At 37.6% G+C, this 15,684-nt stretch overlaps 1 protein-coding gene across 1 annotated transcript; it reads right to left on the bottom strand.

Annotated features, from left to right (window-relative positions):
* Positions 1–10,645: 10,645 nt before the first annotated feature.
* Positions 10,646–15,403, bottom strand: IL2 (interleukin 2). Its single transcript, XM_061191109.1, has 4 exons — positions 15,257–15,403; positions 15,104–15,163; positions 12,554–12,700; positions 10,646–10,756 (listed from the first exon to the last, which is right to left on the bottom strand). Exons 1-4 carry the CDS (start codon positions 15,401–15,403, stop codon positions 10,646–10,648), a joined length of 465 nt encoding a protein of 154 aa, XP_061047092.1.
* Positions 15,404–15,684: the final 281 nt, after the last annotated feature.

Raw genomic sequence — 15,684 nt, 5'->3', positions numbered from 1 at the left:
AGCTGTGGTGCACTTGCCCCCTTCAGGCTGTGTTCACGCAGCCAACCCCAGTCCTCTCCCTGGGATCTGACCTCCGAAGTTGGAGCCTCAGCTCCCAGGCCCCACCCACCCCGGCCAGCGGGTGAGCAGACAAGCCTCTCAGGCTGGTGAGTGCTGGTCGGCACCAGTCCTCTGTGTGGGAATCTCTCCACTTTGCCCTCTGCACCCCTGTTGCTGCTCTCTCCTCCGTGGCGCCGAAGCTTCTCCCCCGCCACCCCCGTCTCCACCAGAGAAGGGGCTTCCTAGTGTGTGGAAACCTTCCCTCTTTCACAGCTCCCTCCCACTGGTGCAGGTCCCATCCTTATTCTTTTGTCTCTGTTTTTTCTTTTTTTCTTTTGCCCTACCCAGGTACGTGGGGAGTTTCTTGACTTCTGGGAAGTCGGAGGTCTTCTGCCAGCGTTCAGTAGGTGTTCTGTAGGAGTTGTTCCACATGTAGATGCATTTTTGATGTATTTGTGGGGAGGAAGGCGATTTCCATGTCTCCTCTGCCATCTTGAAGGTCTCCCCCTATGGGAATGTTTTAAATTATAGATTCAATTTCCATTATTTTAGACCACTATTTCTTTAAAAATTTTTCCTGCCTTCTTTTTCTGGTATTCCTATTTATGTATATGTTAAACCACTTAATATTATCCAACAATCATTGAGTTTGTTTACTTTTTTTTTTTGTTCCCTAGTTTCATAGTTTCTCTAGGATAGTATGTTTAAGTTCATTGATCTTCTTCAGTGCCTAATCTCTTGTTAAGCCCATCTGGTGAATTTTTAATTTCATATATTTTTCAGTTAATAGAATTTCTGTTCTAGGACTTTGGTTCATTTTTATAGTTTTTTTTAACAGTTTTAGTTTTCATTTTTATAGTTTCCATTTCTCTGTTGGATTCCCTATTTGTCTCCTCATTGTGTTCAGCTTGTCTTTTAAGTCTTAAACATATTTATAATAGCTAATTCCATTGCCTCTGTCATGTTTTTTCTGTTTCTATTGAGCTATTTTTTCTCTTGGTTATAGGTCACCTTTTCCTACTTTTTCACATGCCTGGTCCATTTTGGTTTGTGCTGGACATTATTGATGCTTCATTGTTGAGTTTCTGCGTTTTGTTGGCTTATTTTAGACAGTGTTGAATTTTGTTCTAGAATGGAATTAATTTGTGGATAATCTTGAGTCTTTCAAGCCTCGCTTTTAAGCTTTATTAGGACAAGTTTAGAGTAACCTTTACACTAGGGCTAGATTAGTCCAACTTCTGAGGCACTTTCTAGGGCTTCTAAGCTTTTCAACAAGGTTTCTGTACTCTGGGTTGTTGGAATTTGAGCTTCTTCTAATCCTATGTAAGTTTCAGTGATTGTTTAGGTAACAGTTTTTCAGTGTACATTTCTTTCCCTTTTAGTTCCTCTTTGTCCAGTCTTGTGGACTCTCACCCCTAAAATAGGCACAGCTTAGTATTCAGCAAAAGAATGAATGAATGAGTGAATGAATGAATTTTCTCTACATGTTTCTGTAGCTCCTTCTCTGTACCTCTGTCTTATTTCCAGTATGCTGTGCCACAAATTTCATTTGCTTCAGTAACCTTGAAACTCTCTGATTCTTTAGCTCTGTGAGGTTGCTCTGCTCTGTGTAGGGCTTACCTTTTATTATGGCCAGTTCCTTAGGTGTCACATTTTCTGCTGCTTGTTCTTAAATGCCCCACTTTAATGCTTATTTATAAGAGAAGTGTTAGTCTGGTACCAGTTATACTGTCAAGGCTGGAAGCAGAAGTCTTCTATATATTTTGAAGCTGTGGAATTATTAGATGAATCAAATTTAGAATTGTTACATCTTCTTGTGGAATGAACTCTTTTATCATTATGAAATTCCCTTCTTTATCTCTGATTATAACTCTTGCTTTAATGTCCCCTTTTTAAAATTAATAAAGCTACCTCTGTATTTTGGGGGATTTTTTTGTTTGTTTTTGATTAGTGTTTGCATTGTAATTTCTTTTCATCCTTATACATTTAACCTTTTTTGTCTTTTTATTTAAAGTATTTTTTTAATAAACAGCAGTGTATAGTTGGGTTTTTTTTAAACAAGTAGTCGATACATGTTTATTAAAATGATTACTTTATATCTTTTTAAAAAATTTAAATATTAGAATCAACTTTGTTTTTTACGTTCCTTTTTTTTTTAATTTTTTTAAATTAATTAAATTATTTATTTTACTTTTGACTGTGTTGGGTCTTCGTTTCTGTGCGAGGGCTTTCTCTAGTTGCGGCAAGCGGGGGCCACTCTTCATCGCGGTGCGCGGGCCTCTCACTATCGCGGCCTCTCTTGTTGCGGAGCACAGGCTCCAGACGCGCAGGCTCAGTAGTTGTGGCTCACGGGCCCAGTTGCTCCGCGGCATGTGGGATCTTCCCAGACCAGGGCTCAAACCCGTGTCCCCTGCATTGGCAGGCAGATTCTCAACCACTGCGCCACCAGGGAAGCCCAATGTTCCTTTTTTATTTTCTTTTCCATTATGGTTTATCACAGGATGTTGAATATAGTTCCCTGTGCTGTACAGTAGGACCTTATTGTTTATCCATTCTATATATAATAGTTTGCATCTGCTAACCCCAAACTCCCAATCCATTAATTGGGACTGGTTTTTATTGTATCTTACAATCTTTTTTTTTAATTGAAGTTTTTATTAATTTATATTTAATGAGATTATTGATAGAATTTGGTTTAAGTCTTTCTTCTTGCTATTTGTTTTCTGTTTGTCTCATTCTTTGTTCCTATAGCTTCCCTTTATTCTTTTTATCTTATCGTTTTAGGTGTATTTTTAATATTATATTTTCTCCTGTATTACTTTTTAGTTATACTATTCTTTGAGTTTGCTGTATATTATAATACACAAATTTGACTTACTACAGTCTACTTAAACTTTATTCTTTTAGCACTTCCTAAACAATGCAAGATTTTAATGTAACATTTTAATGCCACTTACTATCTTTTGCCCTTAGTTCTTTTGCTGTCAAATATTTTACTTATGCATATGTTAAAATGCCACAAGACATGTTGTCATCTTAATTAGCCACTATTTACCCAGTGTGGTACTCTTCATTTCTTTTTTTGCAGTTGTGTGCTTCCATCTGGGATTATTCTCTTGAACCTGAAGTTATTCCTTTAGAAGTACTTATAGTTCAGGTCTGCTTTTGACTAGTTTTCTCAGAATTTTGTCTGAAATGTCTATTTCACCTAAATTTCTAACACATTCTGAAAAGAATTCTAGATGATCATGTGTTTTGTTTTATCACCCATATGTCATCCCATTGTTTTCCAGCTTCCGTAAGTGTTGTTGAAAAATTAGCCAACAGTTTTATTATTGTTCTGCTGAAGGCATTGCCTTTTTTCCCACTGGCTGCTTTTTGTCTTTGCTTTTCAACAGTTTGACTGTGATTTCCCTAGGTGTGGATGTGAGGGTTTTGTATGGGTGTTTTTTGTTGTTTTGTATTTATCCTGCTTGGGTTTTACTGAGCTTCATTAATCTGTAGGTAAATGTCTTTTAATTGTTTATGAAAATTATTAGCCTTTATGTCTTCAAATACAGCTTATTCCTCTTTTTTCCCTTTCCTTTTATGATTCCAGTTACCTGTATGTTAGATCTTTTTGCTGTGTTCCACTTGTTTCTTATGTTCTTTTTGTTTCTACTTCCTTTTTCCCTCTGGTCTTCAGTTTGGTTATTTTTTTATTGGCCTGTCTTTGGATCACTATTCCAGTCTTCTGCTATGTCCAGTATGCTTTTAAACACATCTAGTGATTTCTTAATTTCAGATACTGTATTTCTCAGTTCTAGAATGTTCATTAGATTTTTTAAAAATATATTTCAACTTTCTGCAAAAATTCATTGTAGTTTCATCTATATTTGAGAACTAATGCCCTATTTTCTTCAACATATTAACCAGTTATTTTGAAGTCTGTGACTTATACCTATATCTGAATTCTTCGTTGAAGATTTTTATTGGTTTTTACCTCGTAATTTTGAATGTATGTGTGTGTTAGCATGCCTCATAATTTTTTGATGCCACATGTGGATGAAATATTATAAAGGCTCTGGATGTGGATTTGATGATGTTATCTTTAAAACAGATTATGTTGTCTTGAGAAGGCAAGTAGAATCTGGTGGATACCTTTCATCCTGTTGAATCCTGGTTTTAGGCTTTGTGAGAGCTGGTTTATTTCAGATGGCCTTATTCTAAGGCTCATTTACCTAGGGCCTTGCCCCTTCTTTTCTCTTATCTTAAATCCTGATGTATTTACTAGACCCTACCCCCATGGCAGAGCTTAAACTCCAGTCTGTGTCTCCTCAGCACCACACAGCTCATTTGCCTCATACCTGCTTTTTCTCTGCCATTTCTTTTGGTTGTTGGAAGGTGTCATAACCTGTGCATGTGCAGCTGACAGATCAGCTCTTGAAGGGAATTTGTATGTAGATATATGGATGGGGTCCTTTTCCACCGTTCCCTCTGTTTTGCTTCTCAAATCCCATTCACTTTGACAACCCTGAACTCCTACTTTTATTTCCTCATAGGTCTGCCACTTGAGTTCTATTTCCCTGTGCCATAATTTGGAAAATACCCTCAGCAAAAAAGCCAGGATGTCTGTTGTCCACATTCTTTCTCATGAGGAATATAACCTGTAAGACCTGCCTGCGCTGGTTGCTATCCTCACACAGGGGAACTGGTACCACACTTAGGCTTGAAGGGAGGAGGAGATTATTAGAAAAATGAAGGTCAGAGTCATAAAGAAAGGGCTATTTTGAGAGGTGTATGACCTTTGGTCAGCCATCCTGAGGCCATCCTGAGATGATCCTTCATCCAACTCTTACCAGGGATTTGGCCAAACTCAACTAGAAACCAGAAGGCAGGAAAGCACATTAATGTATGTAAGTCAGCTTAGGGTAGAGAGGATGTCAAGTTGTCAAGGGGAAAATGGAAATATCTGGCACAGTTCACCCCTTTCCTTTGTTCCTTAACATAAACTCACTTTCTTCATTTGGGAGAAAAGTTTGTATCTCAAGCAAAGGAGACACTTGAAATTCCATCAATTTTGGTATCATTGTGGGGTAATGTCCATTCAGCGATACGTTCCTGAAACTTAAAATATTAGGCACACCACCAGTATTTTTCACATAAAGAAAGTGAGACTATATGAAGTCCCAAAAAGAAAAGCAAGTAAAATAACTACCTGGGTCTCTGGTCAATAGCCAAGAAAGTTGGTAGTCATGAAAGTTCACAGTCATGAAAGTTGGTAATCATAGCTGCCTTCTTTCAATACTCTTTGCATGTTCCCCTTTATCCTTTGCCATTACTTTGGCTGGGCGGAATTCTTTGCCTGGTGGTAGACTCCAGATCTCAATTCTATGGAATCTGAATCTCTGGTGCTCTTGCATTTTGAGGATTGGTACAGTTTTCCATTGATCAGTACAATTGGAAAGAGAGAGCTAAAAGGTGCCCCGCTGAGTTTCCTGGGTTCCAAATACAGTGTTACCTATTGTGTAGCAGTCACGTCTGTTCTGTAGCAGGAATTCAATTTCCCCTTGTCAGCAAAATCAATTACTCTGCCAGTACAATATGTACCTGTTGGTTCAGCTGCATGAAAAGCCCCCAGATACTCAAAAGGTAGTCTCAGCTCAGGTAATCAGGTAGTCAGTTTTCTGATAGAAGTTAATGTTCCTGGTAGACACACGTCTCATTGAGCACTAGGACCAGTTAACCAAGCTGAGGTTTTATTAACGGGAGGTAAAAAAAATTTTTCAAGTGAGTCATTTAGTATAATAGATGGCTTACCATTACTTGTACTTCTTGATTCCCAGACCTGTGCACTCTGGCTCTGGGAAAAACTGTACCATATTTTGGCTGCTGATTTAACACAGATAGAGCATTCTGCACTTGATCCTCATAATACTGTTTCCAAGCAGGTTCATAACTGAACCCTCAGCAGGCCATTTCACTGTCTTACCAAGCCAGTTGCCTCTGAATGATAGAGCATGTAGTGAGATAAGTGAAATCCATGCTCATGATCCTATTGCCACACTTCTTTTGCCATAAACTATATTCTTTGGTTGGAGACAGTGTTGTGATGGATAAGGCATTCTATAAATCTAGTAACAGTGGTGCTGCAGAACACTTGAGGCAGAGAAGGAAAATCTGTGTTTAGAACATGGATCTATCCTTTTGAGGACAAAACATTGTTCATGCCCCAGTGGAAGAGGTCCAGTATAATCAATCCCAGCTGGTTCCTCAGGGAAATGGTGCCATATTGAAAGCTCAGCATTGGCTTATGCTTTGGGGAGGTTGGGCACTCAGCAGTGGCAGTAGCCAGATCAGTATTTGTGAGTGAAAGACCATTTTGTTGGGCTCATGCATATCTCCATACTTGCTACCGTGGCCATTTTGTTCATGAGCCTATTGAATAAGCACTGGATTGGCCAAAGAAAGAGACTGGCTGGCATCCTCAGGAAGGGTCATCTTGTCCACCTGAATAATGAGAGGCTTCTTTACAGTGGGACATTAATATCTTCAGATTCTCTGCCCATTCGCATACATCTTCTTCAGACCTCCCTCTCACCAATTTTCCATTTTCTTTCTCATACCCCCAATCAGCTGGCAATCTCATGTGTCACTTCCCATAAATCAGTCTATTCTAGATCCAAACCTCTGTCTATTTCTCCTTCAGTATGAAATGGGTAACCAAATGTACAAATCTGAATAGGGTTATTACTCTGGGATCATCCATTCTGGCTGATACCCACATCTGGTGCAGATACATTTGTGAACCAGGCCCTCAATTTTCTCTCTTGTAATAGGGAACTCGGCAAGAAGCCGAAGGAGTAGGCTAAGGGAGCCGGGTTAAGCCACATACCATGAGAATCTAAACTGCCTGCTGATAAAGTTGACTTGTCCCTCTTGGACCTGTTTATACCCATTCACTTGTATTTTGTAGTGAAATGTGTGCTCTGTTGCCCAATATTATGTTTCAGTACATCAGTTAATAACTAGTTCATGATGGGCAGTTCAGGTTGCATAATCTTTTGGTGTCCTATGGTCAGACATTTGTCTCTACCAGGGTTTTGTAACAAGCCAGGAGCTGCTTTTAAATGGAGACTTATCTGCAGTGTAGGGTGTGGTCTTTTCTAAAAACTCTAGGACTGTGTGGTCATTATCTTTTGGGGACTTTCTACAGGCTTTTAACATCTCTATTACAAACACTTTGAATAACACTGGGTCGGCTGGGTCATAAATCTCATGTGGCTGAAGAATTTGTATTGAGGCCTGGGCCTGCTGTGTAGCCCTTTCTTGCTGTGGGCCTCACTGAAAACTGACAGCCTTATGAGTTACCCTTCAAAAATGGGTCAGAGTAGCATATGTAGCGTTCTTTCAAATCCCAGAGGCTCGCCAAGCTTTGTACCTCTTTGTAATTGGCCTTTCAAGGCACAGCATCTTGCCCTCCACTGTAGAGGAACCTCCTAACATGCATGAAACTACTGAACCCTTAGAAACTTCGTATTTGTGACACATCCCTGAACTTGTCACCCTTCTAACCCACATTCGCCTTACTCAGGCACTACTCCTACTTGTTACTTGTCAACAAATCCAGTTAGCATAAAAGCGTCAATGTAAAGGACCCGCATGATATTCTTTGAAATAGTAAGATGATCAGGTACTCTCCAGACTAATTAGGATAGAGAGCAGTAAAATTGATATATCCCTGGGACAAGACCGTTAATGTATTCTGTTGCCCATGTTATGTAAATGCAAATGGCAATAGCTAGAGACTGTCAGCTCTGCTCCCTGGAGAATATGTTCTCTTGAAAGGAGTCCTGAACAGTGCAGCTCCTTGGCCACTATGGGGGTGTGCTACAGGAAGATCTGTGATCCCTTTGGGCCCTCCTGAGAGGGACTTGGGCTAATCTTCCAGCAGGCTAAGTCCCCATTCTGACTGGTGGCTCACAGTGGAGTTTCAGAATTATAGGGTCCTTCAGGGCCATTATCTAATAGCCCCCAGAATATCTTGATCGTTCCCATTCTTCAGCCAATTGTCTCTCTGGTAAATATCTCTTCCAAAATGGCTTGGGGAAATTTTTGCAGTATGCATCTGTGGCCATATTACAGGATCCTTCCTTCAAGGGGTCCTGCATCCATCCCCCTTCTGAGGCAGGAATACCAGATACATGAAGTGGTTTAAATCCAGGAACTTGGAACAGGTCATGAATTCCAATTATGGTGATTCAAAATTCATTTCTGCCCAACAGAATTAGAATCTTCTAATTTTTAGGGATCTTGCAATCAGGTAGCCACCATTTAAGATCTTTTTTGGATAAAACACTTTGATTAGCACTCTGCCCTGTGGTTTATTGTGGTGATTGCTTCCATTTTGTCTTTGAGGGCTAAGTGCTGTCACCTGGCCTTTATCATTCCAGGATTACGTTATTCCCCAATGAGATCAGGGAAACCAGTTCCATTGCAGCACCGTCTGTCATTTCTGGCCTAATGAAAACACAACAGAACTCTGGTGGATGCTAGTGTCCCTCTTACCAGTGCACTTCGTAAAGTCTTCCTGGGCAAGATGAGAAGACTGTACCTAATGGATCCATTTCAACATTTCCAGTTCCCTGGTCCTTTGGACTCCATCTTCTACCAAGAACCTCTGGCATTTCAACATCGTTAAAAGAGGCCACTGTAGAGTCCTAGCATTTACTCAACCAGCTGTTAATGCCATTTGCAAGTTATCATTAAATTCGGAGTCCCAGGGAGTTGCATTCATCACAATTAAAGTAGCCCAAGCATGACTTATTTTTCATCCCCATTGGTCTAAATACTTTGTATCTCATTGCCCCAGAATGTTGAGATCTTAACTCCCATTTTAGACATGGAGGCAAGGAAAGATGGTAGAGGTGTGTTCTGAGGAAAATTGTCCTCAATTTGTGAGTCATTGGAAGGTTTTTAAGTAAAGGAGTCGTTTTTCCTCAGAACGGATTCTATTAAAGAAAAGGAGTTGCCTCTGTCAACAGGAAAGACAGATGTTTAAGGTTCTCAGTCTCTATGTCTGGCAGAACATCCACATCCCATATCTCAGAGTCCCACTCCTTCCCCATCCTTACTGTAGGAGACCTGGAGGGCTTAAGCTTTTAAGTGGCACTAGCTCTTTGCAGACCTTACATCAGACTCTTTGCTTTGTTCTCTGCCATATACGCCCTATGATTACAAGAGATGAACTCCTTCACAACTGCCAATGAGGACTTCTGGTTGCCCATGAATGTCTTTAATTGTGTGTTCATAACTTTAATTTTTCCCCTTCATTCTCTGTCTGAGACCGTCAGAAGAATACAGGTGATAATCACAATTTTTATAACTATTATTGCTGTAGCAATTAAATGTCACAGTCATTTCATCTCACATCTTGCTCTCTATCTGCATTTCATCCTGTGCTACCACTGATGATAATTTGAAAAATCAGAATGCTACATCCCATAGATTTCTCATGTCCTTATTTTGTGGTATTCCTTGAATATATGAACAACCTGGTCCCAGAATTCTATTTTGAGAATCTATTTCTTAGGGCTATTTCTGGTACAACTACTGTGTCTGAGTCAGAAAACAGATGGCATACTCAGAATAATTCAAGGAGAACCTAATAAAGAGACAACTTACAAAGCTGTGGTCAGCATACAGGGAAACTGCGAGGGATAGTATAGTACCCTGGAGCTGGTAATAGTATAAGTGCTACCATCTTTAGGCTGGAAGGGAGGAGTGGAGGGAAAGGTTAGCAGAACTCAGAAGGAAAAAGTCTCAAGAGAGCCACCTTGAGAAAACCTGGGTTCTTTGGTCGAGAGGCACAACCATCCAGTGGCTACTCCATAGGGAAAGTCAGGGGAATCTCTTCTGTCCCTCAGACAACCTACCAGGGTTCCCCAGTGGCAGGACCCAATGGAAAGCCAAAGGGCAGGGGAGAGCTTTGATATAGGTCAAACAGGTGAGCCTCCTGAGGGCAGAGAGCAAGGTATAAGATGTTGGAGAATGGATAGAAAGACACACCAATTATATAAAGGGTTTCAAGAATGTTTTTGTTTTGGCATCTTATTTAAATTTAAGGCATGACCTGGAGAAGGAAAATAGTATAATTTGATGGGGTAGTCTCAGATTAGAATTAAGAGTCTAATCAACTCATGAAAGGAGAAAGCAAGAGCTTTGAGAAACCCATTTCTGTATTCCACATACCTCTTCAGGGGAAGAGTGACTTTTGTAAGCATCTTAACCATCTTGTGAGTTTACATGAGTAATTCAGAAATATTTTAGTGCTCACTCTGTGCTATTCCCGGAATAACAAATATCTGGGCTTGTTTTTATTAAATAATTTTATTAACTGACCTATATAGACATTATCTTTAACAATCAACATAAAAATAAATAGGATAAATAATTTAAGTGAATTTTTTAGAGCCCGTAGGGCTTACAAAAAGAATCTTAAAAGATCCATATTTATCATCTGAAGACTAATAGTTACAAAAGGTAGAAAAGCATACATCAAAAAATAAATATAAATATTTAAATAAATAGAAAGCCTGATACATTTAAAATGGGAGGCACTTAATTATCAAGTCATCGTTGAGTAGATGCTTTGACAAAAGGTAATCCATTTTTTCAGAAATTCTACAGCGGTTACTGTCTCATCGTCATATTCACATGTGAATCTTGTTTCAGATCCCTGTAAAAGAAAACATTTTAATTTTGTTTTAGTTCAGGGTAGTTTATCTTATATATAATTATTTTCAGTTGAAGTCTTATAGACTTATGGCCTTTATTTTCAAGTATGTTAAACATATTAACCATTCACACTTTCTTGAAATGATCAAAATGATGTGCCAAAATTATATGTTATGATACCCAGTGATAGTGACATAAAAGCTAAAATTTTCCTCATTTGTTAGTTGTCACTCTTACTGAACACAAGATTTTTTTTTCCTGAATTTTGCACAATAAACATTTTAAAACAGTTTTAGACAAATACTTCATTAAGTGCTGCATGCAGAATTAAAGTTGTTAAGCCTCTTTTCCTCTCGAATTATATCTATATCTAAATATAGGTTACATGTATACAGTGATAGGCACATTATACTTTCTTCATTTCTAAACCTTAAATCTCCTATTAGTCTGCTTGAGTGAATCTCCTCATAGTTTCCCCAAAGCAAGATGGAACCAGCCCAGAGTAAGTTAGGATAAGCTTTGGGGGGAAATTTGTATGAAGAACATTTTCAAAAATACTCATAACGAATCCCACCCCACCTCAGTATCAGTGCAGATAAATTTCCCAATTTTTAGAAGTCTAAACATTAGAAATTTTGTGGACTGACTTTTTAGAAATTAACCTCCTCTGCTGATAGGAACTGTTTCAACTCTGGCTCTGGCTGACAAGCTAAGAAGAAAATATTTTGATATATGGTGAGATTAAAAGAGGGGGCTTTTTCAGAGTTGAAGTAATTCCTATCCTGAAAACATAAATCAAGTGAGATAAAGTATTCCCTTTAAACAAACTATTGCAGTGTTATATACCCTCTTACATATAATTATTTAAATACTGTAACCTCTTGGGGGTTTAGATTTTTTAAAGTATCTTGCTTTTTCTGATTTTCATGTAATTTTATATTAATTTTGCATCTAGAATTTAGAATGAGTTTTTCTGATGTTGGTCAAGAATTTTAGAGCAAAATTCTTGACATGGATGGTAAACTGAGTCTATCAATGGGTAGATGACATTGATCTCAATGTATTTTTTAAATTAAATAGAAAGAGACTATCTACTAATAAAGTGACTCTTATTTGGAAACAAGTAGAGTTACATACTTTTAGAAAGTTGGTTCTACTGTAATTAAAATTATGCTGTTTATTTAGGATATCTATTAATTCATGAATTTTGTACTTTGGCAGATGGATGAGAAAAGAGAGCCATGAATTTCTCACATCACCCAAGTTCCTTGTATGTTTCATGCTTCCTATGCATTTAAAAATACTTGAGGTCCTGAAAGTGAGTATTACTTCTAAATAAAAAGTTAATTATCTGGTCCATTGGCCATTTTACTGGTTGCCATTTTTTTTTTTTAGACAAATCTCTCGGTTCTTCCACCAGATGATAGGAAAATCTCATTTAAAAAGTCTTTCAGGTAATCAGAATTAGCTATTCTGGAAAATGATCTGAAGGAATTAAAAAATATATAATGAAACCTGTCTGCTTTCTGTGAAATTCAATTCAGTGTCTTCTTCCACTCCCAATTTTGTGTTCATGTGAGGGGTGACAGAGTGCAGCAGTGGGGGCTTGTCCCTGAATGGGTGGTAGGTGGAAGCCCTCTAGCTTACACTTCCCAGCTCCACCTAATATAAAAATGAGTTATGTTCACAGTGGACTTAAAATGCATGAGTACTTCACAAATACCAAATATGTTATACCACGTTAAAATGCCCTTCCATTTATTTTATTTCCAGGAGAGCAAATAAGATAATATCTTACCTTTAGTGTCAAAACTATTCTATTGATATTGTCCATTAAATCCTTGATATCTATCGAGTTCTGGGTTTTGCTTTGAGCAACATTTAGCACATCCTCCAGAGGCTTGAGTTCTTCTGCTAGACACTGAAGATGTTTCAATTCTGTAGCCTTGAATAATAATAAAAGTAATTATCAGGTCAATTTGCCCTGACTAAAGGTCAGAATCAGAAATTAATATCAAAATTTATTTTATTAACAGAGGCAGTATATAGTTTTTACCATTCTCTCTGTTTTCATCGTTACTATAAAGATGGACCAACATTATAAGACTGGAAAAATAAGAGTTCAGCTGCCCATAGTTAGCATTAACTATTAGTTAACAAATAATGAGTCATTAATTTCAGCTTAATTTGGCTTTGCAAAAAAGTCAACATTTCTGCACCCAAATGTAAATTACCAATATAGGTTGAATTCTTTTCCAGTCTGCAGAGAAATTATTAGAACCAGAGTAGTCATAATATGGAAGTATAGGATCACATTCTATGATTCTAATATTTAATAATCTAAGAGTTGAGAATCATAGAATGTTAGGGACAGAGGGAGCTCTTGGATGCCATCTGTCACAGTTCCAACATTTTATGGATTAGTTAGTTGTAGCTATTTAGTAATGGGTCAATATAGCAAGGCACATATAACTGCATCTTATTTTTTTACTTTTCTATAATAAGTACATTAAGATACATTTTTAAAAATGATTTGTCCAAATCAAATAAAAGCTTACAATATTTGAAGGATTTTTGGATGGGCCTCCTAATTTAGACATATACACACACAAAAACACACACACACATAACACACTTCTATATATAATGATAATATTTCATACTTCTATGGTACATTATAATTTCAAAGTGTTTTGTCCTAAAGAAGCCAAGCCTCACAGCCACCTTTTGAGATAGGTAATGCAGTGTGTTATCTCCATATTACAAATAAGGAAACTAAATCTCAGAATTTCAGTGTCTTCCCCAAGGCCGTATGACTAGGTGGAGCCAGGGTTAAATTTCAGTTCTTTTTCTTTATAACATTAACATAACCTTTGAATTAAATGTTTTTATAGCTCTCTCAATTCTTTTGCAAACATGAATGGTTGTAAAATGAACAAATGAATGGCGTTTATCACATTACTTTTAGTTTCAAATAGATTTTGCCTTGTCATTTAGAAACTGCTAGATTTCAAAGAATTCCACCATGCTCTAAATTATGCACATAATCTGGTGTTATCTTTCTAACACTTTTTAAAGGGATAGGTAGGAATACACCGCATACATCTTATGACATTTTCATCTAACGCCCTTTCAACTTGCTACTATAAGTTCTACAAGTTCAGGGCTTAAGTTTTTGGCATGAACAACTTGGAGCTCTTTCCTTCAAAAAACAGTCTAGTGTCTTTACGCTGCTGGAGGTAAGAGTTACGTGACTCTGATTAAGTTGGAGGAGCATCTCTAAGTTATCTCCTTTTTATCTTTTAAAGGGGTAGTTTGATGTATAATTTCCTCGAATTTATAAGAAGTGGGTCAGTGGGATTGCATTCATGACCCTTAAATCCCATTTTTTTTCTGGGCTGTTCACCCAGGGACAAGCTCTTTTTAGCATCAGATTTTGCCCATTATCTGTTGACTGGCATGACTACTAGGAAACTTTACATGCCTAGCGTAGCTCTAGGAGCTTAGATGATGCTTAGCTAACTGTCTGAATCCCCAAACGACCAAACGAAGCTTTTAGTCTTGGAACGTAAGTCATATAGCATCAGAAGTCTCTACGTCTATTGACATGAAAGATGTGTAAGTCCAAAGTTTTACTTTATACTTTCCAGGAAGAATTTTGTCTTTATTATTACTTCTAATAACTAATGCTTATATGGTGTTTACCATATGCCAGATACTGTTCTGAGTACTTTACATTTACTCCTTAATCCTCACAAAACTATATGAAGTATATATAATTATCATTTACATAAGTAAGTAAGAAACTGAATCACAAAGAGGGTAACTTGCCCAAGGTTACAAAAGCTTGGACATGGCAGAGCTGAGATTTCAGTTTAAATAATCTGCCCTAGAATCTGTGCTACGGATTACTGCTATGCTGCCTCTCGAAGATAGATCCTTAGGACTAAAACAGTAAAGGATTTTTTTTAATGTGGGCCCTCTGATACCAGTTTTGCTAATTTGAATGGTAAAGTGATATGATCAAGTATCTCTAGAGTTTTATATTTTTAAATAAAACAGTAGGTCAACACAATCTTTTTTAAAACTGTCCGAGCAATAAAGTGAGAATATTATTCTTTTCTTCCCATTCCCTCTACCCCAAAACACACATAAGTAGGTATAAAAAAAAAATATTGGCAAAGCCATTTTTCAGAAGCCCATTATCAAACTTGGTTATTTTAAAAAAGATGCTGAGGTTACTAATTCTTCTCCTCAGATGAAGTGCTACTAATCCAGTTAGTGTGTAAATTTTCACATTACTTTCAATTCTATCAAAATGTAAATGAATGTAGAAAGTTGTACTTACCTTCTTGGGCATGTAAAATTTAAATGTGAGCATCCTGAAGAGCTTGAGGTTCTCGTAATTCTGAGAAAGCATAACAGATTGTTATTAAAAAAAACAAACTCCACTTAGAAAAATTAAATGTAATAATTTGAGTAAGAAAGGGAATAAACTTACATTAATTTCCTTCAAAAGCAACTGTAAATCCAGCAGCAGTGACTTCACTTGTTCCTTTGTGTTCTCCGTAGAGCTTGAAGTAGGTGCACCGTTTGCCACGAGTGCAAGAGTTAGTGCAATGCAAGACAAGAGTTGCATCTTGTACATTGTGGCAGGAGTTGAGGTTACTGTGAGTAGTGATTAGAGAGGCTGATAGGAAGCTCTTGAACAAGAGAAGCAATTTATACTGTTAATTCTGGAAAAATATGATGGGGGTGTCAAAATGTTTTACATATTACACATACTTTCAAAGATTCTACCTGTGTGGCAAAAAGCATTACCTTTATTTTTCCTCTTCTGATGACTCTTTGGAATTTCTTTAAACCCCCATAAACTGACTGAATGGATGTAGGTGAAATCCCTCTTGGTTACATTAGCCCACACTAAGG

This window comes from Eubalaena glacialis, chromosome 5 (genome assembly GCF_028564815.1).
Source record: "Eubalaena glacialis isolate mEubGla1 chromosome 5, mEubGla1.1.hap2.+ XY, whole genome shotgun sequence".
Lineage (NCBI taxonomy): Eukaryota > Metazoa > Chordata > Mammalia > Artiodactyla > Balaenidae > Eubalaena > Eubalaena glacialis.
This window is presented reverse-complemented; position numbering and strand designations above follow the sequence as displayed.

Excerpts from the sequence above, each read along its gene's own strand:
- IL2 (XM_061191109.1), bottom strand. The coding sequence starts at position 15,403 with ATGTACAAGATGCAACTCTTGTCTTGCATTGCACTAACTCTTGCACTC. Across the intron at positions 12,701-15,103 it reads AATTTTACATGCCCAAGAAG|GCTACAGAATTGAAACATCT; the intron begins GTAAGTACAACT and ends TTATTATTCAAG. Across the intron at positions 10,757-12,553 it reads GAATAGTTTTGACACTAAAG|GGATCTGAAACAAGATTCAC; the intron begins GTAAGATATTAT and ends TTTCTTTTACAG.